The sequence below is a fragment of the Esox lucius genome, chromosome 10, assembly GCF_011004845.1.
Source record: "Esox lucius isolate fEsoLuc1 chromosome 10, fEsoLuc1.pri, whole genome shotgun sequence".
NCBI lineage: Eukaryota > Metazoa > Chordata > Actinopteri > Esociformes > Esocidae > Esox > Esox lucius.
In genome coordinates, this window is record NC_047578.1 from 5,081,549 (window position 1) to 5,109,189 (window position 27,641).

The 27,641-nt window shown below is 43.3% G+C and overlaps 2 protein-coding genes across 3 annotated transcripts; one reads left to right on the forward strand and one right to left on the reverse strand.

Moving 5' to 3' along the window:
• Positions 1-1,430: 1,430 nt before the first annotated feature.
• Positions 1,431-3,152, forward strand: bet1 (Bet1 golgi vesicular membrane trafficking protein). Its single transcript, NM_001303807.1, is given in 4 exon segments — positions 1,431-1,563; positions 1,894-1,997; positions 2,078-2,134; positions 2,333-3,152. Coding segments are annotated over 4 exon segments (336 nt in total). The 5' UTR covers positions 1,431-1,544; the 3' UTR covers positions 2,489-3,152.
• Positions 3,153-3,200: 48 nt separating this feature from the next.
• On the reverse strand, positions 3,201-27,625 carry zgc:85777 (acyl-CoA/acyl-ACP dehydrogenase). 2 transcript variants are annotated; one of them, XM_034294755.1, is made up of 9 exons: positions 27,517-27,625; positions 19,446-19,566; positions 7,739-7,868; positions 6,996-7,102; positions 6,262-6,429; positions 5,766-5,939; positions 5,054-5,215; positions 4,664-4,814; positions 3,201-4,037 (listed from the first exon to the last, which is right to left on the reverse strand). In XM_034294755.1, the coding sequence occupies exons 1-9, from the start codon at positions 27,544-27,546 to the stop codon at positions 3,938-3,940; spliced, it is 1,143 nt and encodes a 380-aa protein (XP_034150646.1). In that variant the 5' UTR covers positions 27,547-27,625; the 3' UTR covers positions 3,201-3,937. The 2 variants fall into 2 exon arrangements, with proteins under 2 accessions (XP_034150646.1, XP_010889812.1); XM_010891510.5 differs by lacking the exon at positions 27,517-27,625 and adding an exon at positions 26,701-27,107.
• Positions 27,626-27,641: the final 16 nt, after the last annotated feature.

Consider the following 27,641-nt stretch of genomic DNA (forward strand, 5'->3'; position numbering starts at 1 on the left):
TGTCAACGCAGGATCAGTCATTCAGGGTGAAAAGGTCAACCGTGGAGCTGAGGTGAAATGTTGCTGCTTAGCAGTAGTCTATAAAACCCATATCTTGAATGTTCATGTTTATTAGCAGGTCCAGAAGGATGTTGAGTAGGCCAGTGTAGTCATGCCAGAGGGTTGTGGTGGAGCTTGGGAGGTGAGGTTGTGAACTTCTGAAGTACAACAAACCCCCGGTTCCACATTCGCGAAGTATCCGAATACATTTTTCAAGAAGTCCGAAATTCTAAAAACACGCTCATTTCAGCCACCCAAGCGTCGATCCGGTTAATTGCATGAAGTTCAAATATAAACTGTCCATTACATAACGATTATGCAAAAAAACGGTCACGCGCACGATACGTTTGTTTTCCTAGATGCGATTGTGTTATATTAATACTTCCGCGAGGTTTCGCAGAACCGATCCCTGCGGATACGGGGGATGTACTGTACAGAACAGGCAAAATGTACATGTAGATCACATTATATCAGCCACACACATTGAAATACAGAGGTCTGTAGTAGCTCTTCATAAGAGCACACATCACAGACTTATCTTAAGTAATATTAAATTAAATGGCTGAATGATAGTAATTTTCATGTTTATTTGAGCAGAATCAAAGAGCTGTGGTGTCCATCAGTGCAGATACACCATAGCCAAATGTTTGTGGATCCCTTGACCATCACACCTAAATGAGCTTGTTGAACACCATGGGCATTTGCAAAAAATATTTGTCCCCCTCACATTTGAAATCAAACCTATGCCCCTGATTAAAAGGCTACCCTGGTTTGAAGGTTGTGTATGTAATTACAAGAGCTCCTCCTATTAACACAAGAACCACTGGGTAGTGAAACTTTGAATAGGACTTTGATCTAGAGATGGTTCATAAAGAAGGGAATGATCATTAAAACTATCAAGACTCAACCATGTTTCGGCCTCATCAGTCATACCACAGTTACAGATTGTTGGCCCAAAAACGGATTTTTAATATACTTGATTATATTTATATTTGCTTTATAGCCCTTTTATGTAATATTCTTTCGTTTTTTTTAAATATTCATGATGATTATATCGTGCAGGTGAATATTTTGTGCAAGTAGCTACTAGTGTAACATCGAAGGATTATTATTACCTTATTACACATAAAGCTACGTTTTGGTTTATGCGTCTTTTAGATTATAATTATGGGAATAAGATACATTTGAACTCTTCGTGATAAACTGTGTATTGACGAGGTCAATTCATTTGATTATTGGTTACATGGACCTGTTACGAAAAACGCGGTAGCTTTTATTCACTATCATTTTTTTTAACCAATAATCAGATGTTATTTTACCCAGAGGGTGAGGGGGCGGAGTCGTCATTGTAAACATTGGCCTCATAGGCTTCCGTACGATGTCGTGGCGTTTCCTGTGTAGTGTTAGCTTTAGAGCTATCTATCAGTTTGATTGCTGCTCAGATTAAATTAAAGCATTATCAATTCCAGTTGACAGGTAGAATATTTTAGAGTGAATAAGACAAAATGAGACGCGCGGGTCTTGGTAAGAGATGTATTTTACCCACTAGTTTTACATTTAGTAGGATGCTTTTCAAAGAAGCTAATGTGTTAGCCAACTTTGCTTGTTGATCCAATTAGCTGTTGTAAATATGTACTGGCAGACGTGTTGGTTATTGTAATCGTCATCAAGAAAACATGTAACTAGGGAACCATTTAGCTACTTAACTAGACCCCCCCCCCCCTAACCAGCGAAGTCCAGAGTGAACGTAGCTATCCTAACATTGGCTAATAATGCTACTTGACACTGACAGGCCTTTTAGGTAGCAGCTTGATTTCTACTTTAGCCACTCAGCTGATGTATTATGTCTAACAGGTGAAGGGCCTGGAAATTATGTGGCCAGTGGATACAGCGCGTACGAAGAAGAAAACGAACATTTACAAGAGGGTCTGAGAGCCAAAGTCAGCGCGTTAAAACACGTAAGGATTTGCACTGCTCTCCACGAAGCTTGTCTTGTTATCAGTTAGTTGGATAAACCTATGTAATGTTTGCCCTACAGCTATCAATCGACATTGGAACAGAAGTCAAGTACCAGAACAAAATGTTGGAAGAAATGGTAAAGTGTTCAAACATGAGTTTGTAACAATAATTACACAGCAAACATTACACACTCTTCTTATCTTTGCCATCTTCTGTAGGATTGCACAATCTATCATAAGCTCAGCTGGCATCCATAACATTTCCCACAATTATCAAAACGGAGAAATCGCAATTAATACCAGGAAACATGCCACTGAATCTTCTGTCTTTACAGGACTCCGACTTTGATTCAACAGGAGGTTTGCTGGGTGCCACCATAGGCAGAGTGAAGCAGCTCTCCAGAGGCAGCCAGACCAAGCTCCTGTGCTATATGCTGCTCTTCTGTCTCTTTGTCTTTATCGTCCTCTACTGGTTCATCCGACTGAGGTGACCATAACCACAGGAGGCCCTTTCACCCACACCTCCCTGCTCCTCGCGTCTCCTTCCCTGATCTGTGCCATGAGCGTGCCTTGGGATCAGAAAACCGGGATCAAGATAAGTGACAACAAGACTGTCTTAGAATGCCCCGTCGATAATGGCAGTGTTTAATAGGAGGTAATCATGCATTTTAGACAGGCCCGGAATGGATGAGGAAGTACTGAGGTAAAGTTGGACAGTAAAATGTGTACCCAATTTCACCACAAATATTTGTTTTTGTGTGTGTGATGTATTGCACCCTGAAGTTACTTTATCTTATACAGTCCTGTCACATTTTCAAATCTGCCAATTATTTTGTTACAGAAGCTGTTATAATAATAATAACAATACATAGTAAATGCGCCCTTTTGGGTCTTCCTCATCCTCAGATAACTTGCATGATAACTTTTAAATGGAAACTTGGTTATTGAGTTCTGCATGATTTAACATTGATGTTTCCCAGTTGTGTGACAGTGGGTTATCTTGCTCCTAGAGAGATCATTAGTTATGATCGATACATTCTGGGGAATGCTGTTTTACTACTTATTGCCACCACTGTACACGTTTCTCATGTCCCCAACATTTCTGTAAAATGTTTAATATGTAAATAAACCAGATATGTTCTGATTTAGACCCCCAAGACGAGAGACTTGACATTATTACTCTGTAATAAGATTCCAGTTCAGTTGAGGTAAATTCTTTGCATTTATTCATTTCATTCTAAATATTAGACATCTGTATTGACAAAATGTGCTTTCATCACATCACATTGAAAGAATACACAGTGATAACACACTTGTATTGTTGTCATAAGGCAGTGAATCATAATAGTTGGAAATACTCAATGCGTCTCTTCAGGATGGAGACATGAGGTGCTAATTGAAAAAACAATCCTGGCAGCCACTTCAGAACAGTAGAAAACAGACCTGAGGATGAACAATTCTAGGGGATATGATCCACACTGCAGGTGACATTTATTTTCCAAGCCTGGGTTTAACTCCAGAAATGTGTTCAGTTCCTTCTGACCTCATAAACTTTGCTTTATGAATTTAACTAGAAATATGAGAATGAAGTTAAGGTATAATTTCTATCCACCCAGTCATTTAGATAAGCACACTTTCAGTTATGCATAGTTTCACTAGTTCAAATTAGTTTCACTAGTGCTGAGGTGGGAAGTCCTCACTGGTGATATTAACACATGAGATAAAATACACAGCTGTAACTCAAACTGAGGTGATTAAATGTCTTAAACATTGTGCTCAGATCACCGGGAGTTTTCATCTGTGTATGCAGATTCTGAATAGCATAGCTAAGTGTTTACATGTTATACTAATGCCACAATTGGTTTAATATTGATTAATAAGTGTTCATATATATTCTTAACAGCAATGCGGTAGAAGGAAATTATAGTGGCACGGTGAGATCACTTGGGCGGGGCCTTGGGTACGGTGTCCATGTACTTTGAGATGATTGACAGCATGACCTCATCAGCACCTCCTCCAATAGAACATAACCTGGCATCTCTGAAAGGAGAAGGCAAGGCAAAATAATAAATTAATCCAAAGCGATTTGCAATGAATCTCAAGACCACTAGATATGAGAACCACACAAGCCAGTAACAAGTGCATTATTAAACCAGAAAAGGAACCAGGCAAGCCTAGTTCAGCCGGCCCGCAACTGAGAGTAATAAAAATTGCTGCCTTCACTGGATTCGAACCCAGGTCTCCCAAGTGAGTGGTATTTTGTTTAACCACTACACCACGGTGCTCTACATCTGCCCTGTGTCGGTATGGCATCTCGACCTTAGATCATTTTGTCACAGTAACATCACGCCAAGTTTGAATATTTCCCTAGACACCATTACAACATTGTGTTAAACTGACTAACGTTTCTTATTAAGTTTACCTCCACCACAAATAGCATCTGTGAAATGTATGGCTTTTGCCACAGGCCTTTTTAACAGCTTATTAGTCAGTAATAGGCTTACTAGTATCTAACTTACTACTTGAACTTAACACAGTGTGACCTCAGGGCAAGGAGGCATGAAGCAAAGATTGCCAACAACCCACCAAGGTTGCCCAGCTGAAGGGCATTAAGCTACCGACCTGATGATCCTTCGTTCATTAAATTAAGGGTTCCCCCTGCTCACCGGTAGAACCTGCTGACCAGAACGTCATTGGTGTAGCCCATGCCTCCCCAGTACTGCAGACAGCTGTCGCCCACCTCCCGGGCCAGTCGGCCTGCCTTCAGCTTAGCCATGGAGGCCAGCTTGGTCACGTCGTTGCCCCGGATGTACAGAGCTGGGGGACACAAGACATTGGTCGTGTCAATTACATTTGGCACACTTGGTTTGAATTTCACTGGTGTTGCTGTAGGTTTCTGCTGTGAATGTTTAAAGTACGACTCACAATAAGGCAGCTATGTGTCTGGAATGTACTTGAATGAAATGTTCAAATAATGCCCTATTCCCTTGCGACCAAAGTCTTTACAGGTCCTGGTCAATGTAGGGCAGTGTTTATGCTATCTTAAGCAGACCCACCTGTGGCACGATGGAGTAGGGAGCGAAGCAGCTCCACCTCCGTCTCCAGCTCAGCCAGTCTGAAGTAGACCGACTGGTGATGGAGAACGGGCATCTTGAAGATCGTCCGCTGTCGGGTGTACTGGATGGTCTCCCGGATGACGTTTTCCATCATAGTTAGAACTGAAGAAATGGACATTGACTGAAGAAATGGACAGACACTGAAGAAATGGACGGACACTGAAGAAATGGACGGACACTGAAGAAATGGATGGACACTGAAGAAATGGACGGACACTGAAGAAATGGACGGACACTGAAGAAATGGACAGACGCAGGAGGGGTCTCACACAAAGTTGTGTAGAAAGTCTGGTGTTTTCCTACACCAACGTTAGTCTAATCTGGATATCTGTGGGAGTTACATCTGTGTGTGTGTGTGTGTGTGTGTGTGTGTGTATGTGTGTGTAAAATGCCATATTTCTGAATTAATTAAATGTCACTTATCAAGCCTAGAACAACTAAATGAATGACATGAGTCACCACAGAACAGCTTTCTACCATTAATGAGAAATTACTGCTCTTGTTTTCTTTACTAACAGACCCTCAGTTACGAAAACAATTGATATCAGGATGCCTAGATAAACTGTGAATGGTTTCTACCAGAGAAATTCCCAATAACCTGAAAAACCCCCTTTGACTGAAGTAGTGTATTAGTGTTATTAGATTTGCTTACTATTGCCAACTGCCCAAAGTCTCTCTTCCTGGAACTGAAGCATCTGATAGGTGAAGCCCATCCCCTCTCGACCAATGACGTTCTTGCAGGGCACACGCACGTCGTCGAAGAAGACCTCGGCAGTGTCTGATGACCTCATTCCCATCTTATCGATCTTGCGGGCGATGCGAACCCCTGCGAAGGAAAGGACACGTTTCTTACAACAAAAAATTATTTTCTTTATATTTCATTCTGTCTCCTAGGTCAAATTTAATAAAATGATTATATCCTGGGAATGTTATAACTAGTCTGCCACTGAGCATATTCTAAAGTAGACCTGTGGTTATTTCAGACATGATAAAGTGTTATATATTACTTTTTCTAATGTTTCTGGGTCATGGTTTCAAGTCGTTTACAACATCTGTAGCAATTTCAGCACAGCAGTGTAACATTTTTACTATATCTTCCCACTTGTTCTGCTTTTCCAGACTGTTTTTGTAGTGAATCACCGTCTCACCAGGGGAGTTCATGGGCAGGCAAATCAGGGACTTGTTCTTGTGAGACAGCCCATCGCTGGTATTGGCCAAGAGACACATCCAGTCAGCCTGGGTGCCGTTGGTTGTCCACATCTTCCCACCATTCACCACATACTCATCCCCATCACGCACCGCTTTCGTTTTGATGGCTGGAGGACAACAAAAGAGAGACCTTTCCATTTTTGGCCATTGCTTTCAGAATGAAGTGGACTTACGTATAAACGTGTACGTTTCAGTTTTGTGGATCCATGTAGCCTCAGCAGAGAAACAGAAAATGCATGATATCTAAACCCAATGCAAGGTTGTAAAACACCCTCCTTAGAAAAACAGCTCCCCATCTTAACACACAACCCAAACAGAATCAACCATGACACACTGCTGAACATTACAGTAGAGGTTTTCAGAAGCAATTTCGAAAAAGGACAGCTATAATGATCCATACCGGACAACAACTGATCACTGTCTGAACGGAGCAGGGGTGAGATAGCTTATTACTCTCAACCAAACATAAATCATCCTTCAAATGATGCAAAGACAGGCAGGCCTTGACATTCTCCTGGCTAAATAAGGGATGAAATAACCGGCATCAGAAGCAGATTCAGATCTAATTTACTGTCTCTCAGTTGTTGACTGCTTACTGACCATCCACTTAGGAGACCAGTGGAAGTCAGGCTATAATAAAGTACTTCTTGGACAATAAATGAAGGGAACGTACTAGCAACGTCTGAGCCGGCTCCCACTTCACTCACTCCCAGACAGGCCACTTTGTCTCCCATTATGGACGGCAGGAGAAACTCCTTCTTCAGCTCTGCAGAGCCAAACCTGTGGAGACAATGGCACTCAGTGTCTGGTCCAAACTGAGCTCGTTTTGTTTCCGCTCAACTCATCATTTATGATGTTAAAAAGCTTCACTTTGCAAGGTTTTCTCATCTGTCCTTCAGTCCAGAAGTGTTTTAATTATTAAGTTATGAAAACATCACAGTGCCATGTGACTCAGTTGTTGGGTATTGTGGGTGTACATTTTTGTTTTTGATACTTTTACACAATGCCTAACCCATTAAGTATATTTCTAAAATTGTAGTCTGAATTACTATGAATTCTAATTTGCAAATTAGCAAATGTTGTTCCAGATGATCCTATATATCTAAGTTGTCTGCAACGATTAGTATAATTCATAAAACACAAGAGTTAAGTGTCATAACTTAACAAAGATAATTTAAAAGTGTGGTGCTCTCACATCACTATTTTAGGTATCCTCACTGAAATGCTTTGATTTGTGGTGAACAGGTATCCACCAAAAAGTGGTTTGGTTAGTTAGCTAGTCCGATTATATTTCCAGTGTGGGTAAGTGAGACACAGACAAATGAATGATGACTATATAAATCAAACCACCTGCTTGACTGGCTCATGATAAAAACAGCCAGGCATTGGGCCAGATGGCAGTGGAAGACACATCACCTGGCCAGCGCAGGTGTCGCCATATCAGTCTGGACTCCGATGGCCATTGGGATGCCTCCACAGCGGATATTACCCAGCTCCTCTGACATGGCAATGCTGTAGCTGAAGTCCAGCCCCAGGCCTCCGTACTCTGCACAGAACATACGCAATTATACACACACAGCCACAGCCAAAATTATTGGCACCCTTGTTACCTTCTTCAAATAACTGAGCATGGTCTCTAGAAAAAGGTTGACATTTACCAAAGTCTACCAACAATTCTATTATTTATTGTTAATATTACAGAAACTTTTTTTTTTAATACATTCTTGGCTATAATCTGGTGTTTGACCTCCTTTGACAATTCTCTGGTTTTCTTTCTTTTCTCCTTGCTCGTTGAGCAAAACACATTGACCCAAAACAGGTTGAATGAGCAATTCTCTGTTTAAACTGGTTGAATAAATAATTTTTATATTGCATATACAGTGGATATAAAAAGTCTACACACCCCTGTTAAAATGCCAGGTTTTCTGATGTAAAAGAATGAGAAAGATAAATCATGTCAGAACTTTTCCACTTTTAATGTGACCTATAATGTGAACAATTCAATTGAAAAACAAACTGAAATCTTTGAGGGGGAAAAATGAAAAATAAAAACCTTACAATAACCTGGTTGCATAAGTGTGTAGACCTTTTATATCCACTGTATTTGCAACTAACTAAGTTCAATTCCCAAGGAAAATCTCCTGTTAGAAATCAAATTACTTCTAGAAAGTGCCAATAAAATTGTCCAAATAGTTTTCAACTGCAAACCAAATAAATCCATATGCGGACACCAAAAGGTTTTCAGTCTAGTCTGAATGGTGCATTATTTGAATTAAGTGCAAGGGAGCCAATACTTCTGTCCACGACTTCACACATACGAATAAGCAAAGGATATGCTGTTCCCAGAGAATTCTGCCCAAATTTGCTGTATGTAATAGCCAGCGGACGAGGTTGGGATGGGGATAAACGTTCACCAAAATTGCATATTGGTTCCCTTACACTTTCAGCAATCTATGCACAGTTTAAGACTGCAATTCATGCTTTAGTTTACCTTACAACTGTTTCCAGATGCTAACTGTCAATTTGATAGACTAGTGGCGTATCCTAGTAACCTGGTGGATTGGCAGCTTGGAAGGCTTGGAATGCATTCCTGCATTTCTGTATTTAATGATGCTCAAAATGCGATGAATAAAATAACACAGATAATGAGATTCATATTGCATTCTTGTTTTTCTACATGTGGAATATATTTTACTTAATCTGTGAATCAACGGCACAAACCTATGTCAAAATTATTGGCAATATGGGCTTGTTTACAGGAAACCAGTTTCGGCACGTAATGGGACTATTTTACTTCCACTAGTCCTGGGGTCCTTGTTAAGATCAGTGGCTTATCAACTTCATCCAGTATGAAAACAGTTTGGCTATAAAATTGGTTGCCTGTGGCAGGAGGCTGAAACTATTCTGAAAGAGAATCTTAGTGCAATTTAATGACCCCAAGCATACATAAAAATTCAGACAGAAATGGTTAATTGAACACAAAATGTACATTTTGCAATTGCCATCTCGGTCACCGGACTTCACTCCCATTGAAAAGCTGTGCGTTTTACTGAAGAGGGAAGTGCATAAGCACAGACCATAGGACAGGGGTAATTCAACGCACCCTTCGAGGGCTGGAGCCTGCTAGTTATTACCTTATATGAATTTGAATGCACCGGCCAATCAATTTGATGGACTATCGCATACATTAGTAATCTGCTAAACCAGAATAAACAAAGGCTTGGAATATATTCACGAAATAGCAGTCAATGACATACCAACATTTCATTTTTTCCTTCAAAAGAATTATCCCGAAAGACATGGAAAGTCTGACTAGAATATCAAACTGGGCGATAGAGGAATTAACTAGAACTAATCGTCAAATAGAACCGGGCCGTAATAAAATGGGAACACACCAAGAGTGGGACACTAGTGACAGACTTCACCTCATTTGCAAACACAACAAAGCATGACTAAGTATCAGACGGGATGAAATGCCACAGACTGACACTAATGATGACGAGGATTAATAACCACAGGGACATTTTGACGCAAGAGAATTCTGTCCTCTCCTTTTCCAAGGGCAAGATCAAAATGTCGCAGCCAGGAATTCTTTGTTTTTACTGTGGCAGCACAAGGTGGCCAGGGTAGGAAATAAGAGGAAACAGCCACAGTTATGTAGAGATAAATGTGTGACAGGCCTGAAGCCCTGTGGAGAATAATATAATCAGAGGGAAGAAGATGAACGTCTGCTGAGTTTTAGTCAAACAGTTGAGCGGTGAGAAAAAGCAAACAGAAATCACTATCACCTGGTGACATTCCCGACCGGTCGTGTAATTGGACTATGTTTTGTCGTATTGCAACAATGACCCATATAAAACGAACAACAACAAAGCCATTATAAGCACATCGTAATGTCTACATGAGGCCCGAATGCATTAAAATGCTGGATAGGTGTTAGAGAGACGCAGCAAATATATGTGTCTCTAAGAAAGACGGTCTTTATCATTGACTGCAGTGTTGAAGGAGTGTGGATGTGACACAGAACACCGTGCGCATTTTCATGCCAAAGAATCCCTCACATTGGTGTGTATCAAGGCTCACTAGACCACAGGGTTCCCATAACTTTCAACGCCACCACTTCATGAGCGTTCTACGCACATTGAAATGCTCAAAGGGATTTGCTTATAACTTTGTAAATCTTCTGCACGTGCTTCATACGTTCAGAATGTGTATGTGTACGTTGTAATAACACGGCCCGAAGTGTGGACGGCATGAACGCTAGTCAGGCTAAGCCAATGCCGGACCAACATAACAGGACCATCATAACAGGACCATCCAACGAAAACAACCCTGTGGAAATCCCGGCAGGGTTGCCAAACCCAGACCCTTGGGCCTGGAGATGGGCCAATGAACTCTGTATCCGACTGTCCTGTCCGCAGGCGTGGAATAACACTGAAGTAATCACGAATTTGACACACAGTTCTGTCTCTAGTCAGTCCATTTGTCATCTGAAAAGCAATCTGGGTCTGGGGCTTATTAGGGTATAGGCTCTGGCTCTGACAAATAAATAAACTTTAAATAAATAAACGTTAAACTTTAAACACATCGCCTCCCAGCCCAGATGTCATCCGTAGAACCTGTGGTGGGTCGTGCCGAGCGGATACGCAGTCTGAACGTGGATCTTTCATACAGCACACTTCCCGGGGTTTCGTGTCGTACTGCGCCACTCAACTTCCGATTCTGCGGGAGAGATGTCCCAACAAATTACATTCTTTGACACAGTGGCTTTAGCGCCCAGGCTAGCCAGCTTGGCACCAATGGTGGGCCTTTGAGTTCTAAAACATTCATTCTGTCATGTGACACAGGGTAGCAAGGCTCCATACATTGCCCCACACTGCAAATCCCCACGTCTTTCTCAGCTAATTCTTCGCAGTTGTCTTTGTGCTGTGTCTTTCCTGTAAAAGTCTTTCCAAAGTCCACCTGGTATTTCTGAGTAATCCTCTCTCAATCAATCCAGGCTGAGTGATTCAGCACACTCACAGAGAGCCTCAATGTTAATCAACCTTTCAGCAACAAAAAAAAAAGCTTAAACTGCGAGTAGATGAGGGGCCTCAATGACAAAAGGTGAAAAAATACACTAAACTTTGTGTGTGCCACTTTTCTCCACCAGGATTGGTATTTCTACATGTTGAACTTCATGCTAAAGAGTCCCTTTTCAAGAGTCCACCAGCTGTAGCGGTTGAAGACTTGCAAGTAAATACAGTTTTGTGGGCGGAAAAATGTAGGTGTTCACACTGTAAATGCCCCCCCCCAAAAAAACTCTCTCAAACATACTGAAGACAATGCTGTAAATGTAATCATATCGCATTTCTTTTTCTGTCGTGACTCTTTTGAATCCCGCTACAATAGGCCAAGAACGATTCACCATATCGCACAATCGTGTACAGTGGATTGCATTAATATATTCTAGACGCCTGAACCCCCCCCCCCCCCCACACACACACTTTGTTTTTACATACATTTTCTGTCAAAGATCTCAACAAAATATTTTGAAATCTTAACAGTTCTTAAAGTTCATTTATTTAATCAATAAAACAACTGAACACTAATTCACTATGAGTCCAACATCTCTGTAAGCTTTGCACTGGATGGTGCAATATTATTATCATCATAATTCATCATCATCATCTTCTTCCGCTTCATCCGGGGCCGGGTCGCGGGGGCAGCAGTCTAAGCAGAGATCATAATTATTTTCTAAATTTTTCAGGCTCTACAGAAGGCCGTTTCTCGATAATGTGTTCTGGATTCATCCGAAAAATACAAATATACAATATCGCATCGCATCATCTTCCGCTTAATCCGGGGCCGGGTCGCGGGGGCAGCAGTCTAAGCAGGGATGCCCAGACTTCCCTCTCCCCAGACACTTCCTCCAGCTCTTCCGGGGGGACACCGAGGCGTTCCCAGGCCAGCCGGGAGACATAGTCCCTCCAGCGTGTCCTAGGTCTTCCCCGGGGTCTCTTCCCGGTGGGACGGGACCGGAACACCTTCCCAGGAAGGCGTCCCGGAGGCATCCGAAACAGATGCCCAAGCCACCTCAGCTGACCCCTCTCGATGTGGAGGAGCAGCGGCTCTACTCTGAGCTCCTCCCGGGTGACCGAGCTTCTCACCCTATCTCTAAGGGATCGCCCAGCCACCCTGCGGAGAAAGCTCATTTCGGCCGCCTGTATCCGGGATCTTGTCCTTTCGGTCATGACCCAAAGCTCATGACCATAGGTGAGAGTAGGAACGTAGATTGACCGGTAAATCGAGAGCTTCGCCTTACGGCTCAGCTCTTTCTTCACCACGACAGACCAATACATCGACCGCATTACTGCAGAAGCTGCACCGATCCGTCTGTCAATCTCCCGTTCCATCCTTCCCTCACTCGTGAACAAGACCCCTAGATACTTAAACTCCTCCACTTGAGGCAGGCACTCTCCACCAACCTGAAGTGGGCAAGCCACCCTTTTCCGACTGATGACCATGGCCTCGGATTTGGAGGTACTGATTTTCATCCCCACCGCTTCACACTCGGCTGCAAACCGTCCAAGTGCATGCTGAAGGTCCTGGCTTGAAGGGGCCAACACGACAACATCATCCGCAAAGAGCAGAGACGAAATCGTGTGGTCCCCAAACCTGACACCCTCCGGCCCCTGGCTGCGCCTAGAAATTCTGTCCATAAAAATTACGAACAGAACCGGTGACAAAGGGCAGCCCTGCTGGAGTCCAACATGCACAGGGAACAAGTCTGACTTACTGCCGGCAATGCGGACCAAGCTCCTGCTTCGGTCGTACAGGGACCTGACAGCCCTTAGCAAAGGACCCAGGACCCCATATTCCCGAAGCACCCTCCACAGGATGCCACGAGGGACACAGTCGAATGCCTTCTCCAAATCCACAAAACACATGTGGACTGGTTGGGCAAACTCCCATGAACCCTCCATCACCCTGTAGAGGGTATAGAGCTGGTCCAGTGTTCCGCGGCCCGGACGAAAACCACACTGTTCCTCCTGAATCCGAGGTTCTACTATCAGCCGTATTCTCCTCTCCAGAACCCTGGCATAGACTTTCCCGGGGAGGCTGAGAAGTGTGATCCCCCTATAGTTGGAACACACCCTCCGGTCCCCCTTCTTATAAAGAGGGACCACCACCCCGGTCTGCCATCCCAGAGGCACTGTCCCCGACTGCCACGCGATGTTGCACAGGCGTGTCAGCCAAGACAGCCCCACAACATCCAGAGACTTGAGGTACTCAGGGCGGATCTCATCCACCCCCGGTGCCTTGCCACCGAGGAGTTTCTTAACCACCTCGGTGACTTCAGCCCGGGTGATGGACGAGTCCACCTCTGAGCCCTCATCCTCTGCTTCCTCAATGGAAGACGTGACGGCGGGATTGAGGAGATCCTCGAAGTATTCCTTCCACCGCCCGACGACTTCCTCAGTTGAGGTCAACAGCTGCCCACCTCTACTGTAAACAGCGTTGGTAGGGCACTGTTTCCCTCTCCTGAGGCGCCGGATGGTTTGCCAGAATCTCTTCGAGGCCAGCCGATAGTCCTTCTCCATGGCCTCACCGAACTCCTCCCAGGCCCGAGTTTTTGCCTCCACAACCACCCGGGCTGCAGCCCGCTTGGCCTGTCGGTACCCGTCAGCTGCGTCAGGAGTCCCACAAGCCAACCAGGCCTGATAGGACTCCTTCTTCAGCTTGACGGCATCCCTTACTTCCGGTGTCCACCACCGGGTTCGGGGATTGCCGCCTCGACAGGCACCGGAGACCTTACGGCCACAGCTCCGAGCGGCCGCTTCGACAATGGCGGTGGAGAACATGGTCCACTCGGACTCAATATCTCCAACCTCCCTCGGGATCCAGTCGAAGCTCTGCCGGAGGTGGGAGTTAAAGATCTCTCTGACAGGAGACTCGGCCAGACGTTCCCAGCAGACCCTTACAGTACGCTTGGGCCTGCCGAGTCTGTCCAGCTTTCTCCCCCGCCATCGGATCCAACTCACCACCAGGTGGTGATCAGTTGACAGCTCCGCCCCTCTCTTCACCCGAGTGTCCAAGACATACGGCCGCAGGTCAGATGAGACGACAACAAAGTCGATCATCGACCCGCGGCCTAGGGTGTCCTGGTGCCACGTGCACTGATGGACACCCTTATGCTTGAACATGGTGTTCGTTATGGACAAACTGTGACTAGCACAGAAGTCCAATAACTGAACACCACTCGGGTTCAGATCAGGGGGGCCGTTCCTCCCAATCACGCCCCTCCAGGTGTCACTGTCGTTGCCCACGTGGGCGTTGAAGTCCCCCAGTAGAACAATAGAGTCCCCAGTCGGAGCACTTTCCAGCACCCCTCCCAGAGACTCCAAGAAGGTCGGGTACTCTGCACTGCCGTTCGGCCCGTAGGCACAAACAACAGTGAGAGACCTATCCCCGACCCGTAGGCGCAGGGAAACGACCCTCTCGTTCACCGGGGTAAACTCCAACACATGGCGGCAGAGCTGGGGAGCTATAAGCAAACCCACACCAGCCCGCCGCCTTTCACCATGGGCAACTCCAGAGTGGTGAAGAGTCCATCCTCTCTCAAGGAGTGTGGTTCCAGAGCCCAAGCCGTGCGTAGAGGTGATCCCGACTACCTCTAATCGGAACCTCTCAACCTCACGCACTAGCTCAGGCTCCTTCCCCGCCAGCGAGGTGACATTCCACGTCCCTAGAGCTAGTTTCCGTGTCCAGAGATCGGGTTGTCTAGGCCCCTGCCTTCGACTGCCGCCCGATCCTCTTCGCACCGGCCCCTTATGGTCCCTCCTGTGGGTGGTGAGTAGATGAGGGGCCTCAATGACAAAAGGTGAAAAAATACACTAAACTTTGTGTGTGCCACTTTTCTCCACCAGGATTGGTATTTCTACATGTTGAACTTCATGCTAAAGAGTCCCTTTTCAAGAGTCCACCAGCTGTAGCGGTTGAAGACTTGCAAGTAAATACAGTTTTGTGGGCGGAAAAATGTAGGTGTTCACACTGTAAATGCCCCCCCCCAAAAAAACTCTCTCAAACATACTGAAGACAATGCTGTAAATGTAATCATATCGCATTTCTTTTTCTGTCGTGACTCTTTTGAATCCCGCTACAATAGGCCAAGAACGATTCACCATATCGCACAATCGTGTACAGTGGATTGCATTAATATATTCTAGACGCCTGAACCCCCCCCCCCCCCCCCCACACACACACTTTGTTTTTACATACATTTTCTGTCAAAGATCTCAACAAAATATTTTGAAATCTTAACAGTTCTTAAAGTTCATTTATTTAATCAATAAAACAACTGAACACTAATTCACTATGAGTCCAACATCTCTGTAAGCTTTGCACTGGATGGTGCAATATTATTATCATCATAATTCATCATCATCATCTTCTTCCGCTTCATCCGGGGCCGGGTCGCGGGGGCAGCAGTCTAAGCAGAGATCATAATTATTTTCTAAATTTTTCAGGCTCTACAGAAGGCCGTTTCTCGATAATGTGTTCTGGATTCATCCGAAAAATACAAATATACAATATATATTTTTTTATAAAAATAATGTATTTAAATACAATATTAATTTAGAGCTTTGCTGCCCATCGGATGCAGGTTTCGAAATATTCATTCTGTACGTCAGTAGTGTTCCTCTTTTCACTGTCATTTAGATCATTTCTATTGTCAAGGCAACAACACAGTTAAACCATCCTCACTGTTTTACGGTCAGGAAAACTCTGCTGATGTTAGGAAACCCTAATCCTAACCTTAACCCTTTGGGACATTCCAGAAAACTTTCTTTCCTGTCCTGCAGCCCAGTTCAGGGGAAAGACGGTATCTACGAGTGTCTATGTGTCTAGATGGTTTAATAAATCAGAGGATAATTAACTTGACCAGGCTACAAGAGCTACAAGATGTCTACATTTTAATGGTTAGCCATCTAATCACATGCCTACCATGACACTTTATATAAAATAAAACTCCCTGGTTTTTGGAGTTTGTGTTTGATATCAAATATTTGACTCTGGGACCTTACGTATGTATTGCGAGACAAAGGAAATGGCAAAAAAAATGTATATCCATATATTTCACACAGTGCCCTGTTGAGACAGATTTGTTTCCTGACATAATAAAAGACCTGCCTGAACAAAGGGGGTGAGTTCTAATGCAATGACTATATGTAAATAATCTGAAGAAAGAAATGATTTCTACATCAACATTATGGAACAGAATTGAATAAATTTCAATCACACTTTGTAGCACAGCAAAATATTGAAAAACAATTCAACTTTTCCATGAAAGTGTGTGGGTTAAATTACTTGCAAACTTCTTGACTTGACAATCAATCTAATAGAATGCACAGCCAGTGCTTGGCACGTATACTAGCATCCATGTGTCATTTGAAGAGCTCCAGCAAAAGATTAACAGCCAGTGCTTGGCACTTGCAATAGGTGACATGCATGTTTAATCTGAGAAGCAACCGCAAAGCATTAACATTCCACCCTGACAACTACAGGAATGATATACTTTTAACAACCACACTTCTTAGAAAGTTGACCGGGTCAAATATGTTTTCTAGATAACAAAGTATTCCTCTGATTTATCATTGGAAACTTGTGTAAACATTGTGTAAAACAGTTTGAGAAATCCAAAAAATTTGGTGCTTGAGCTAATTCAAAGGATGCCCACTGGAGGCAAAGTAGAGAGGGAACAATTCTAATCATGAAAACGCAGAAAATACTACTATTTGGAAATTACTACGTTGCTTTAGGCAATGCATATCTTGACAGAGAAGAACATAAAGATCCCCAAGCTGACCATAATTTCACAATTTGATATTTGGTGAAAAACAACAACGATCAACAAACCTCCCAGCAACAGTGTTTGGAAATCATTATGAAACTGTGAAATTAATCTACAACATAGACGCCAAACTCATTCCACACATCTGATTTATTTACCTACACTAAATATTAACCTACACTAAATATTAACCTACACTAAATAGTAACCTACACTAAATATTAATCTACACTAAATAGTAACCTACACTAAATATTAACCTACACTAAATATTAACCTACACTAAATATTAACCTACACTAAATAGTAACCTACACTAAATATTAACCTACACTAAATGGTAATCTACACTAAATGGTAACCTACACTAAATGGTAACCTACACTAAATGGTAACCTACACTAAATGGTAACCTACACTAAATAACCTCTCCTGGTCATCTAGGTCTCCATTTGAAATGAAAACACCCAAAACCTGCAGATAAGATCCTACGCCTTTAGTGGAATGAGTTCGACTCCCCTGATCTTCAAGGATAATCAGTGGTGCCCTCCACTGAGCAGTCTGATGGACCATGCATATAAAACAAAAAAAAGGACATGTTCTGGGATGTGACCACTAGACATGTGAACAACAGGTCCTCTTGGATGTGGGCATGAAGAGACAAAATAGTTTTTGTTTAATGTAATGTGTTTGTTTTTTTTTTACTTTTTTTTTTTTTTTTACATAAACAACCTGGGGAACAATTATGGTTCCCTTATATAGGGAAAGAACAACCAACATTCCCTCTAGTGGGCTCTGTGATTTGATCAAGCTACCTTTGGGTACAGGTCAGATCAAGCTACCTTTGGGTACTGGTCAGATGCTCTGACTCCTAAGCTACCTGCCAATTGGGGGTAGATTGTTTTATATTTTTTTCCAGGATCAACCGAAACACAGGGCCTTAGTTATAACATCCCTATCAGTGCAATATTTAGGCTAATTGAAATATGAACGTATCTGGTCCCAAAGAGATCGCTTACAATCCTGGCTAAACCATAAAGAGGTTATCTAATACACCATCTGGTTTGTCTGGGACAGCCTTCCTTGTGCTGCTACTATCTAATCCCACAGTTAAAGCTGAAGGGCTCTGGAGTCAGCTCTTTCTACTGCTGCTCGACTGTCCTCTGACCCAGCTGGATTTATGAGCCTAATTCCTCCAGGCGCTATGGCCAAAAACCCTGCACACTGTTTGCAAGGTGAGGCCTTGACTCAAAAAAGAAACCAAATAAAGTTTGCCAGATAATCTCAAAAAGAGGGACTGATGTCAAGTTGAGCAGTCTTTTGCAAATGGGATAATATACTGCGTGTGGGTGTTAACTAGTGTGTCCGCACTCGAGCCCAACCCATCTTAACAGAATTATACATGGTAATGAATTATCAATATTAATCCTGGAAGCTGTTGTTACGGATTACACATTGTCAAGGAATCCACCCAATTTCGTGTCCAATTTCGTGTTCGTGCTTATGGCCTTACCTCATAGGAGAGACTCGCGTTCTATTTCGTCACACCGCATGCTCAAGCAGGACGCACTTGACAGCATCTACACGTACGGAGGAGAACGCATTCACCGACCAACAAACACAATTGACCTTGCAGGTGCCCGTCTTACCGCTTTACAACTGTGTTCAACATCCACCCCACCGAGCGTTGCCGGTATGCCATGGCTGTGCGGTTATCCTCCAACAATAACCACGCGTAGGTCTGAATTACATGCTAAGCACTCCTTAACTGTTCTTGTGAAAATTAGTAATCTCAGGCCTATGCCGACTTCATGGGTGAAAATTTTTCGCACATCCAGCCCGTAAGTCAATCTTTTGTTTGAGGTTTGACGAAGAGCAGTGTCTAGTTTGACACACCAGACACTCTGGAGTATGTGAGAAACCCATTACCACTTCACTCTGCGTTATCTTTTGAGAGGCTTTCACAGTGAATGAGGCTTCTTCATACAAAAGCCGTTTCCTATATTCAATGCAGCTCCTGGTCTCATTCTGATTCAGATGATTGTTCATAAACACAGCAGATTAATTAAACCATCTGTGTCACCTTAAATGTTAAAGGAAGTGCTTTCAACTGACTGTTTTAAGGGCAGTGACAGTAAAGAAAGTTATGCATCAATTTCCACAAATCAGGTAGAAATTAAAAAAAATTAAAAACATGCAAAACCTAAGAAAGTTTTGAAAAAGTAATTAGCAGGGTTCATTTTGGGAAACCTTTCTTTTACAGAAAAACGGGAAATGGGTTGTTCCTACCAACTGGCTTATTGACACCCAGAAACCCAGCATTTCCAAGTATCTTGAAGACTTTGTGGGCAGGAAATATCCCCTCTGCTTCCCATTGGTCCACATAGGGGTTGATCTCCTGGTCGATGATCTACGACACAGATGAGGAAAAAGGAAAAACTAAAATAAGATGCATGTCAGGTCAAAAAATCTGGGGTACCGATGACGGAAGCTGTGTGTATGTCAATGGTGTGTGAGACGAACATTTCCACTTCCTTGGACATTCAGAACCACATTCAGAAAGGAGAATAAATGCTTTATATTCTACGTAAGCCGATGTAATAGATCCCTGTCAGATGATGCGCTATTTTCACTAATGAAATGCCATAAAATCCATACCAGCTATTATGTGGTGGTGGTATCGTGAACACTACGTCCTATCAATTGGAGGCCGTTCAAAATATGAATAGGATGGTTCTCCATGGTCGTCAGAGGGTTCATACGACTGCAGACAGGGATGGCCTATTAGAGCCCCACTACCCTGAACCCATTCCCTGACCGTTGCAATTCTGGACAATGAAACGGTTAGAGCCGTGGCGACAAACAGGTTCCGTGGAGGGTCGAGTGTCTGCAGGTTTTCGCTCTCACCTTGTACTTGATTGTTTAATTAGGTCACTGATTGGTTCGTTTCTACCCTCACCTGGTTGTTTAGGTCTGAACTGGGAACCAACTTAAAGGAAAAACCAACAACCTGCAGACACTCAGCTATCCGTGGAACCGGTTTGACACCCCTGGGTTAGAGAGTCACCACCTTGTAGACTCTACTCGACTTCTACAGGGATCTGGAATGGGACAAAAATGGCCGCCGTTCTACTGTCATGCCATTTGGCCGGTTTGCTGAAATCTATACAGTTTTTTTTTAGCACAACACAACCACAATCAGGAGTTGTGTCGTTCAAAGAGGCAGCCCTTAGCTGTGAGATATCGACTAAACACCAACCCTCCGAGGCTGAGTTGCTTTACTACCAGCTACAAAGTAATTAGACGGCCGCAGGCAATGGCGTAGCATTTGGTTGAAGCCGTTCACATGGAGCACAGCGTTGCATCCTCCGTAAATGCCTACGGTAATATATTTTCTGTTGCCAAATTCCAGTGCGTCACACCGAAATACTTTCTTGACATAAGGGAGGGAAGTACTCCCGCGTACGAAGACTTGGAGCTCCAAAAGAGTCTCAGTACCGCGATCAGCCGCTGTCCCAAATGGCACCCCGTTCCCTAAGATAAGCACTTCTTTTGACGGATGCACTACACAGGATGCCATTTGTGAAGCAACTCGTGTCTAGTTTGATTTGTGCCTACAACAGGTGTTGAGTTTCAAAACTATTTAAAAAGACACTATTAAAGTGCATGCATTTCTCTTGAAATCCAACAGCATGGAAGGGGGAGTTGATTTGCTCACATATTTGTATGCTAACCTCATTCTCAATGAATAACAGCAGGATGAGATGGATGGTGTTCTTTTTCAAGGTGAATAATGAACAGTACTGCTATCCGCTTTTAAGTGTTCTTTTACATCACAAGAACCTGGCATTTTAACAGGGGTGTGTAGACGTTTTACTGTATTCAAGTTATTACTTACAACCAGGCTTGACATTTCTCATAAATATGTGAAAATGTTTGAAGCAGTTACTAACTTCGCAAATAGGTATAGATTACCTGTGCTTCCAGCCAATTCTGTTTCAGTATAGATTAGTTGTAGAGATTGATTTCATGCAAAGGCACCTGTGAAAAGCAAAAGATTCAACAGACCCTTGACAAATCATCCATAGATTTGCTATGAAGAGATGCTGTTGAACTGTTGCTGTTGCAATTACTTTGCAAGGTAGAGGATATTAGAAGCAATTAAAAACGAACATAATTACGCAATTATGTGGGGAAAATGACTAATATGTCTAAACTAGCTACCTTCAGTGCACGTGAAGGCACTATCAGAAGTTATGAGTCACTTTTCATAACAGTGTTTAATTTTCAATCTAAAAATATGTCCATGTCGACATGATTAATTTGAAGAAATTTTGCCATTCTGGGTTTGGTGCATTCTAGGAGAAATTTAAATGTGTATCAGTACTAAATGCCTTCATAAAAGTTATTTCTTGTTTCCAAAAGAATTGTGCAAGGATCAAGAGAAAATCTAGATTTGAAAATATACAGCACCTTTCACCAGCCAAAAACAACAAACACAAGTATACCCTAAGAACAGGCCTCAGGTTAACACCAAACAGCAACACTATTGACTGCCCTTCCTCTACAGGGCCTATATGAGTTATAAATATGTAACAAATAAATCATAGTATAATCACCATTATAAACAGACAGCTGTGAGCCATGCACAGGACCAGATTTGTCTCTGCAATAAATACACACTTTCCTAGTTCCTTCCTAAAGTTCAATGCAAGAAATAACAGGAAGTCTGCCAGGTCTTTGAGAGGGAAATTATCATGTCTACTGGGACACTAAAACCTACACAAAGGTTATTGTTGACAAATGAATACCAGTCATTTCACATTGCAGAGCTGGGAATTGGGATTTCAAGGGGTCAAGAACACTACTTTCCCCTGTAGGAAAAGCATTCCAGTTGACTACTTGGTTGAAAGAATGCAAAGAGTGGCTGTTGAACGCTTTTTAGGTTGCTACATGATTCCATGTGTTATTGTATATTGTGTCTTCAATGTGGAAAATACTAACACTAAAGAAATACCCTTGAATTAGTCTGTGTTTCTAAACCAAGGGTGTCCAAACCATTCCACTGAGGGACGTGTGTCTGCAGGTGTTTGGTTTTTCCTATAAATTGGTTCCCAGTTCACACCTAAACAACCAGGTGAGGGTAGAAACTAACCAATCAGTAACCTAATTAGTCAATCAAGTACAAGGAGAGAGCAAAAACTTGCAGACACATGGCCCTCTGTGGAATAGTTTGGACACACCTGGTCTAAACTTTTGACTGGTACTGTGGCTCTGGGAAAGGAAACTATTAGGCCTGAAAGTGGGAGGAGTTTGGGGAAGCCATGGAGAAGGACTTTCGGTCGGCACCAAGGTGTTTCTGGAAAACCGTCCGCCACCTCAGGAGGGGAAAACGGGGAACTATCCAAGCTGTGTACAGTAAGGATGGGACACTGTTGACCTCAACTGAAAAGGTAATTGGCCGATAGAAGGAACACTTTGAGGTACTCCTAAATCCCACTAAAACACCCTCTTTAGTGGAGGCAGAGCTGGAGGCTGATGGGGAAGCATCGTCAATCTCCATGGCAGAAGTCACTGAGGCTGTCAAACAACTCCATAGTGGCTAAGCTCCGGGGATTGATGAGATCTGTCCCGAAATGTTGAAAGCTTTGGGTGTGGAGGGGATGTCTTTTGATGACACGCCTCTTCAACATTGCGTGGAAGTCAGGAAAAGTGCCTAAGGAGTGGCGGACCGGGGTGGTGGTTCCCCTGTTCAAAAAGGGGGACCAGAGGGTGTGTGCCAATTACAGGGGTATCACACTTCTCAGCCTCCCTGGGAAAGTCTACTCAAAGGTACTGGAAAGGAGGGTTCGGCAGATAGTCGAACCTCAGATTGAAGAGGAACAATGCGGATTCCGTCCTGGTCGCGGAACAACTGACCAGCTCTTTACTCTTGCAAGGATCCTGGAGGGGGCCTGGGAATATGCCCATCCTGTCTACATGTGTTTTGTGGATCTGCAGAAGGCGTGTGACCGGGTCCCCCGGGAGATACTGTGGGAGGTGCTGCGGGAGTATGGGGTGAGGAAGTCCCTTTTGAGGGCTATCCAATCCCTCTACGTCCAAAGTGAGAGCTGTGTTCAAGTTCTCGGGTGTAAGTCGGACTCGTTCCAGGTGGGGGTTGGCCTCCGCCAGGGCTGCACTTTGTCACCAATCCTGTTTGTAACTTTTATGGACAGGATATCGAGGCGTAGTCGGGGTGGGGAGCGGTTGCAGTTCGGTGCCCTGGGGATCTCATCGCTGCTTTTTGCGGATGATGTGGTCCTGATGGCATCAACGGTCTGTGACCTTCAGCACTCACTGGACCGGTTAGCAGCCGAGTGCGAAGCGGTTGGGATGAGGATTAGCACCTCTAAATCTGAGGCCATGGTTCTCAGCAGGAAACCGATTGAGTGCCTTCTCCGGGTAGGGAATGAGGCGTTATCCCAAGTTAAGGAGTTCAAGTATCTCGGGGTCTTGTTTGCGAGTGAGGGGACAATGGAGCGGGAGATTGGCCGGAGAATCGGAGCAGCGGGGGCGGTATTGCATTCGCTTTACCGCACCGTTGTGACGGAAAGAGAGCTGAGCCGGAAGGCAAAGCTCTCGATATACCGGTCAATTTTCCTTCCTACCCTCACCAATGGTCATGAAGGCTGGGTCATGACCGAAAGAACAAGATTGCGAGTACAAGCGGCTGAAATGGGTTTTCTCAGAAGGGTGGCTGGCTTCTCCCTTATGGGTGAGAAGCTCAGCCATCCGTGAGGAACTCGGAGTAGAGCCGCTACTCCTTTGCGTCGAAAGGAGCCAGTTGAGGTGGTTCGGGCATCTGGTAAGGATGCCCCCAGGACGTCTCCCTAGGGAGGTGTTCCAGGCACGTCCAGCTGGGAGGAGACCTCGGGGTAGGCCCAGGACCAGGTCGAGAGATTATATTTCAACACTGGCCTGGGAACGCCTCGGGATCCTGAACAGAGCAAAATACAGAGAGGTCCTTTAAGAAAACCTTATCTAGGCTCCACCAGATGGGATAGCCATTGTTCCCCTCGTGCACTGATTAGCCTTGAGCACCCAACACCCTGTTTTGCCCGGTTTTGGTTTGTCCATCCTTTGACCACTGTTGATAAGTACTCAACACTACTGACCAGGAGCACCCCACAAGCCTTGCTGTTTCAGAGACGCTCTGACTCAGTCGTCTGGCCATAACAGTTTGGCCCTTGGCAAAGTCGCTCAGGTCTTTACCCCTGCTCCTTTCTCATGCATCCAACATGTTGACTACGAGAACTGATTGCTCGCTTACCATCTAATCTACCCAGACCTTGACATGTGCCCTTGTTAGGAGATCAACGTTATTTGGTTCCCAGTCGGGTTAAACAAACTGCTAACCTTGAAGTCAGACACTCAAGAATTTCTTGTAACCTTCTGGTGTGTCACAGTGCAAGGAAACCTTCGAGCGAATTATTGTACTAAACTCAGACTACACCCCATTAGCGAGACTTTTAAGGTATTGTTCGTTGTTTCCTTTTGTATTTATATCCTTCCGACTCTTACACAGGTCAATTTAATCGCAAACTTCCTGTATCCTTGGTGGTTAGTCACAAAACAATTGTATTTCCATCTGCCACTCATCAGCTTTTTGTTCTTGGTTTTATGGGTTAGTTGTGTATGTGTTTTGAGCTCTTTGTCTTCAGTGACTGGTAAGTCTACCAATGTGGGACTGTGGTTTTGAAGGGCAAGTAGGCTACTCTGGACTTGAACATATATCCTGTCAGGAATCACTCTGCCAACTCATTTAAATAGCGAAAACATTCACGATTGTTTAAATTCCAACTACTAGTATTGCAGGACTAAAGCAATACGCTCTAATAAGCCAGATAAAAAAAAAAATCAGCATTTGTTTTGATCAAGCAGTGTTAATGTTTTCTTTTTCTCTGGTTGAAAACAAGAGATAATTATTGGTATTGATTTCTGAGAATGGGCAATACCAGATATGGATTTGTTTAGATGTACGTGCCAAAGGCAAAACAACACCAACTTTTAAATGACCATGCTGGCGGAACTTGAGCAGATGGTTTTGATATCATTTACAGCATTTTCGCTATAACAACATTTTAAGGTTCACTACTGTCTCATGATCCCCCCACTGAAAGTACCTAGCTCCTTCAAAAACCCACTATCTTAAAAAGGTGACCTCACCTTGTCTAAGACAGATCACCACCAATCCCAATCAAAACGAGGTTCAGCAGGTTGTTTTGGAAGGTGTATGCACTACTATCTCACTGTTTTGATAGGCTCCGTTTTTTTGGTGGAGTCCGCGGGTGATTGTGCGGTTTACAGTCAATGAAATCTGGGAACCCTGCAGATGGATGATCATGTGATGGGGGTGCAACTAGGAGCTCGTTAAAATCCAAAGGTGGATTTAAACAAGCTCTCAGTGAATTTCAATGGGACAAAAGGACTCTCACAGACATGAACAGGGTCAAAGCCGAAACATTCTAGACAATCTCCTCCTCAAGCGATCAACTCCGAACAAACATTAATATGTTCAGACTGGTCTAATGTGAGTCGCTTGTATTAAGATTTTTGACTGTATGTTTACCCCATAACCAAACTGACTATTGCCCCCCCCTCCCCACCCACACACAACCCTCAACTGGACAAATCTCACACCTTACATATTTTCAGTTATTTATTAACATATTGCTCACAGTCTATTGTTTTTATTCTTTGTATAATTTGTATGCAAAGAACTATAACAAATTCCTTGTTTGTTGTGAAACTTACTTGTCAGTAACGCTCTTTCTGATACTGATTCTAAATATACACATGTTTAGGCTATCCTAACTTAAGATTCCTAAACGGGTTAAAAATTCTTACCTCAACATAATGTGAAATACAAGTTGAAATAATGGCCTAAACATATGCAAACTGTACTGGTGGGAAACGAGGAGATCCATTAGGATCATTCCCGTACCACACCTCCCCCCTCGAGTTCCCTTCAAGGTTAGGACAAGAGGTTCGAGAGAACCGTTTAACCTGTAATTGGGAGTGACTGTCATCGTACAACCAATAAGAAGACGTTATGATATGACGCAAAACGACGTCGGCAGTGGCTTGCAGTTATTTTGATTCCGTCTTTCGGAAACAAAGACACGTTCTCTTTTTCTCCGTGTTGTACCACGATGCTTTGTCTGTTTTGTTTCTGTTATGCTTCAGATTTTTTATCAATGACATAATATTTGTAAATATTTACAAATAAAACAAACGTTATTTAGTAAAGAATATAATTAACGTTGGTTGGTCGCTGGTTGATGATGGACACCTCGAGCCGAGTTAGCTAGTAGTACAGACATTGACCTCTCACCTACTTGAGCTATTATTACAATTTGAGTTATAACACCAATATTCGTATCATATTAGGTATGGTACTGTACATTACGAGCTAAGGACTTTAGTCGGAATTCCAATATTATTAATTGTGTTTCACAGTTGCAATGCTATGCTAACCTTAGCTATTCTGTAATGTTTAGCATACCTTTTTGAGAGACTCCTTCAGTGCCAAGTGTTCTGGTGTGTAGAGTAAATGACCAGTCATTGTCTCTCCACCACTGGCGGCTTTTGGTTTAGATGCCACATTTTCAGTCAGCTTCCTTGTACTGCTAACCGAGTATAAGTTGTTGACATGATGGATAGCTGCTAAGTTAAGTCGCAGTACTGTTACTCGCAGAGCCATTTCGGGTCGTCACTATACTAGCAAATTGTCCTAGCCACACTCAGAAACTCCGCCCATTACTATTTTCTGCTCTTCAAATGTTATTCAAATGCTTGTCTCGTTTTCCACAGCGAAAATATCCGTGTCACGTACTTACGCTAGCCGTAACTGGCAAGATGTACTCAACAAAGACGGTTTACTGTTAAAGGCAGAAAGTGCTTCTCCCAATACAAAACCCCGATCACACTTGGATGTCATGGTGTGTAATTGCTATTTATAATTTTTATGTATTCTTTTTGTGGTGTAACATTACCACTAATGTGGATTTACTGGCAAGTGGTAACTGAAACCATTTGTTTTTTTATGCCTTAAAAAGGTTCTCAACTCAAAACCCTTATCATTGGATCAAGCCCTCAAATGAACTGCTAATTTAGATTTGGGTTTGAGAACCAGCCAAGATGACCTTTTACCCTTTCCATGGGCAAAGCTCCTTCAAAAACAATGGACAAGAAAACTTAATTTTCGTTGGAGTTGTCCATCCTAATACAATGTAATGTCTCAGCAATAATTAATAATTCTAATTACGCTACATCTGAATATTTTTATTTTTTCCCCCCAAATAGCTCAAGTTAGACTTACCTGGCATGGTGACTTGGTAAACAATGTCATTTAATGATGTCCAGTATTTATGTCCAGTATTAAAACAGAGCACTTGAGACAGACACAGGAGTTAAACACTGAACTGACAATAATAACCATCGAAC